Source organism: Montipora foliosa, chromosome 3 (assembly GCF_036669935.1).
Source record: "Montipora foliosa isolate CH-2021 chromosome 3, ASM3666993v2, whole genome shotgun sequence".
Classification (NCBI taxonomy): domain Eukaryota; kingdom Metazoa; phylum Cnidaria; class Anthozoa; order Scleractinia; family Acroporidae; genus Montipora; species Montipora foliosa.
In genome coordinates, this window is record NC_090871.1 from 68,282,515 (window position 1) to 68,287,514 (window position 5,000).

At 41.5% G+C, this 5,000-nt stretch overlaps 1 protein-coding gene across 1 annotated transcript in view; it reads left to right on the forward strand.

The window, feature by feature from the left end:
• LOC137996167 (adhesion G-protein coupled receptor G2-like) overlaps window positions 1-5,000 on the forward strand; it is a 25,903-nt gene that overhangs the window by 12,832 nt on the left and 8,071 nt on the right. The window contains exons 5-6 of the mRNA XM_068841586.1: window positions 231-1,567; window positions 3,249-3,392. Of these exons, the coding sequence (XP_068697687.1) occupies window positions 565-1,567; window positions 3,249-3,392 (1,147 nt within the window). The 5' untranslated portion in view covers window positions 231-564. The remainder of the gene's footprint in view (window positions 1-230; window positions 1,568-3,248; window positions 3,393-5,000) is intronic.

Below are 5,000 nucleotides of genomic sequence, written 5' to 3' on the forward strand. Positions count from 1 at the left end.
GAAGAAATTTCAGCATTTTCTTGAGTAGAGTGATCAGTCTTTACTGGAGTTTGGGGGGAAAAGCATTTTTCCCGGCGCACGGCGTCAGGTGTTTTCGTCATAACCATTTACCCATGGGCAAATTGTATACTGTCACTGACCAATCAAAACGCTCGCTTTACTTCTGTTATGTTATAATTAAACTTTAATAAAGTGGTTATTATCGCTATTGTTATCGTTATCATTTACAGGTGCAGAAAACGAGTCAACCCTGGAGGAAACCCACTAAGCCAACATGAAACCTGCCGCCCTGTCGTAAATCACGACGGTCCAAAATATGTTGGTTTTGCAGTGTGGAGCACATGTCCAAGGAACTGGACAGATGATATTGTGCGCCGTAAATGTCAACGTGGAAATCAAAGCAATCTGTTTAACGACTAGCCCGTGTTTGATCGCGACAGGCGCATTACTTACAAAAATGTTTTTTGTGCAAGGTGCAATGGCGCAGTGAATGCAACCTACTGGAAACTCGAGGCAAATTGCAGGAAATGGTTTAACACAACAGCGTTCAATCTTAGTGGTTTTATGCGCTTCGTGCAATTCAACTGTTCAGTAAAAATCAGAAAAACTTGGGGGCAATACTTGAAGCAATGCATCCCTCGTTTTCAAGACTGTTCCGGGATTGGTCGGGAGAAAAATGGATCGTACTGCCAATCACAGTGCCTGGGATATGCTTTTCCTGTTAATTTCATGAACTTGATAAGATTTGGAAATCTGCAATGCGCGTTGTGTAACGGATTTCAGCCAAGCTATTTGGGTATTGATTTAAAGCCAAATAATGAGAACCCTATTCCGCAACTGACTATCCTGTTCGATTTTACTTCCTCCTTCGAGAACAGGGTTACAGTCAAAGACAGAAAAATGCATTTCGAGCGAAATATAAGCCACTTCTGTGCTCTTGACGAGGTGTACGACCTATACGTTGGAAAATGTAAGAGCATTGTCAGTTTACAACGATCACACGTTTTCCAGAATGAACAAACAGTTCCCGTTGATTTTATATCGAACGAAACGAGATTGTTTTTAAATTTGAACTGCACTTTCGTACCTTTCAACCAAAGCGATTATGAACAACGACCTAATGATACCGTCTACATTAAACCTCACCAGATGATGTACGGGAAAACGAGGTATAAAATTCGCGGTAATATTTTGCTACTTTGTGTCAACTTTTCAAGAAATGTAACAGTGGTGACCGTAGAGCGAACAACAGGTTACCTCACTAAAACGGTACCAACGTCTCTCCAAATAGTGACTTTTGCTGGCTGCATTACGTCAATGGCATCCCTTCTTTTCATGTTGGCAAAATATACTCTATTTTCTGAACTGCGCAACTTGCCTGGAAGGATCATCTTCAACTTGTCCCTATCTTTGCTGCTGTATCAAGGCGTCTTTCTCGCAGCAATGAAGACTTCCAGTCATGAGCAATGCCAGGTCATTGCTATTCTTCTTCATTACTTTGTCTTATGCTCTTTCACGTGGATGAATGCAATGGCGTTTGATGTGCACAAGGCATTTACTTCCTCAGGTAAGTTTAAGAGTACGTTTACTTTGGAGGGAGGAGTGCTCTCAAAAGAGTATACGTAAATCTCTGATCATATTTCTCCTTCACCACCAAAAAAGAGAAGATTCCGGCCAAAAACACTTATGTCCAGAACTCAATGCACGTAATTAGATGGGCGTCTGATTTTAATTTGCAACACAAAGTGTCCATTTTTACTCTGAGGACTGGAGTTTGGGAGACAATTTGTGGCGTTGATTTTTTTCTGTATTCCCAACGTGAGCGATGTGGAGGTTGCAGAGAAGGGCTTATCAAAATCGCCGCGCATCTAATTGCGTGAAAACACGGCTAAGTTGAAGGTTTGGATTTGGGAAAGAAATGAGCTCTTAAATCCTGCTGTTGAGAATAATACATATTCTCGGTATCTTACGGCGACATTATGATACAGCACTCTTATAATAAAACAGGTGCTATGATTGACCAAAAGCGCGCGTCTAGCAGCGGTGCAAAGTGCTAAACTTATTTTGCATCAATTGCGGTGGTGGAATCTTACAGGCCTGCGCACAGCGGAGATGACACGAAGGGAAAAAAGGACCATTTGTCAAGAACATGTGATCATGGAGCAAATCAGTAAAAAGGCCTTAATCTCGCCGATTTCTATGGCAAGGTTCGCAAATGCGTGAAAAAGTAGTGAAAAAATATTGCTTGCGAGTGGTTCATCTTACTATTTATTCCCTTCAGTGTCTCGACACGGCTTCCGGGGCATGCTTAATTAAAAAACAACAAATCCTTATTATTATTATTTTTTTTAAGGCTGCATTGGATTCTTGCGTCAACATGATCTTACACCTTCTGACTAATTTTACAGACCTTTCCATTACTTCGAACTCTCTTCTGTAGTTTGAAAGTTTTGAGTGTCACTGTTAAATCATTTGTTTTTAATACCTAAACGGCGGATGGAGATCGAATCGTCACACACAGTTCTTCTCCACGTTTATCTCGGCCGGCCTCGCCTCCTTTTACCTTCAGGTGCCCACGTTAGTGCAGTCCTCGAGATGTTAGTAGGACTAGTCCTCAATATGTGTCCTATCCATCGCCATCTTCTCACTCGTATAAGGGCTGATACCGGCGTACTCCCTGTTGCTTCGTAAAGCTCTTCGTTGCTAAGATGGTTATGCCAGAATCTCCTCAGCACTCCCCTCAGGCATGTGCGGTGACACACATCCAATTTGTTGAGATCCGTTGTAGTCACTCTCCACATTTCGGCTCCATACAGTAGCACGGACAGCACATTTGAGTTCAGGATGCGCAGCTTGGTCTCCTGGCTGAATCTGCCTGCAGACGACACGAAGGGCAAAAGTGACCATTTGACAAGAACATTTGATCATAGAGCAAATCAGTAAAAAAAGCTTTAATCTCGCTGATTCCTGTACCAAGGCACGCAAATGCGTGACGACAGCAGTGAAAAAATTTGCTTGCGCGTAGTACATCTTACTACTTATTCCCTTCAGTGTCTCGACACGGCTTTCAGTGCATGCGTTAAAACACAACAAATGCTTCTTTTCAAAAAAAGACCGCATTGGATTCTTGCGTCAACAATCTTACATCTTCTGACTGATTTCACAGAGCTGTCCATTACTTTGAACTCTCTTCTACAGTTTGAAACTTCCGAGTGCCATTGTTAAAGCTTTTTTTTTTTAATACCTAGACGGCGGACTTGGATCGAATCGCCAAGGAAACCACAATAAACGCTTAGTGGGATACTGTTTGTACGGATGGGGAGTTCCTGCTATTCTTGTGTCTTTCTTTGTGATCATTGACCAAATTCTCATTAAAGGATTCATTGGATACGGTAGGTCTGCTGTCTCACAAGAATTTGAAAGGACTGTATCACAGCAGTGCAGTTCATTGTGAGGAATTTTATCAGTTACTACCTCGCCCATACTCGCTATGCAATTTACGTAACCCCTCCTCCCCCCCCCCCCCCCCCCTCCTGGCCCCTAAAAAAAAGTAAACACTTTGCAGTGTTTCGGCGAATTAGCAAGCAGATAGAAAGAACAATTTTACGATAAAAAGAGCAGGTAGCCATTATTTTTTTTATGAAAGTACTTTTATTTGATCTGTTTGTTATGGAAAAATAAATAAATAATAAAAAAAAAGACAAGCAACAACAAAATTAAAGCTCCCGCCAAAACGTTCCTTTGGTCTGCAATCTTGTTTGTTGTGCTCAGTGGACCACTCAGAAAGATTGCCATCCCGCGTAGTTGAGTTTCGTTTCAAGGCGGGCTATCTTTTAACCCTCCTATCCGTTTAACTCGGTGAGCCGGGGCACACTTCATCCATGTAAACAGGCTCTTAATCTTCTTCAAGCTTGACCATCCTTGTTTGGATAAAACCATCAACTAGATGGAGTGTAACATCTAGAACATTAAGTTTGCTTTCCGAATGAACTAATTCAAATTTAATCGTGGGGTACAGCGAATTAATGTACTCAGTGAAGGAATTCAGTGCAGCAGGGCCCTGTTGCCAAAGGTCAAAGATATCATCACGATATCGCCACCATTGTGAGGGCTTGATAGGGCCACAATGCTTAGCCTTGTGGTCTATCTCCCCCATGGCTGTGTCCACATAACTACAGGCATTTTTAGGTCCCATAGCCGTACCATGTACTTGTAGAACTTCTCATTGAAAACCGAGAGATTGCTTTTAAGGCAAATCTCTACAGCTTCCAGATTACAATCAGTTGATGGTAGCAATTGTTCCTTCGTATCTAGTGCTCTACTGACCGCTCCTTATCCTAATTCATTATCGATATTCGGGAACATAGAAACTACGTCCCAAGAAACTAGGAGGGTGCCCTCAGGAAATGGGTCTTGTTCATTAAGTTTCTGTATCCTGTTAAGCAGGTCAGTGGTGTCCTTAATGAAAGATGGTTGCTTTCTTGCTAATGGTTGTAGATAGAATTCAGTGAAGGCTGAAAGGTTTTCAATAGCCGTTCCACAGCAGGAAGTAATGAGTCTAAGGGGGTTGTCCTTCTTATGCGTTTTAATGTTTCCAAAAGCGACCCCGGGTTTAGCCTTTCTGTTAACAATCCAAGAGGCCATCTGAGGTGAAATCTCCCTCCTTTGCAACCATTTAGAACACCACTGCTCCACTAAACTTGGGACGTAGTTTCCTTTTGTATGTTCTAGATAGTTATAAGTGTTAATTGTGGTTATTTTAGTGTTCAGGGGCCCCCTTCGGGGATTCCTATTGTTTTCTTTGAATTTCTTATGTAACCGGTTTTTATTCATTGTTGTAAAACCCTATTTAAGTTGTAGATTTTTCTACCGACTCTTTTGTAACTGAAGAAGGTCGAGAGACCGAAACGTTTTATAGAATTTTGATTTTTTATATAGTTTTTAAACCAAAAGTTGTCCATTTTCGGCTTCATTTTTAACCAGTTTTTTATCATCTACAA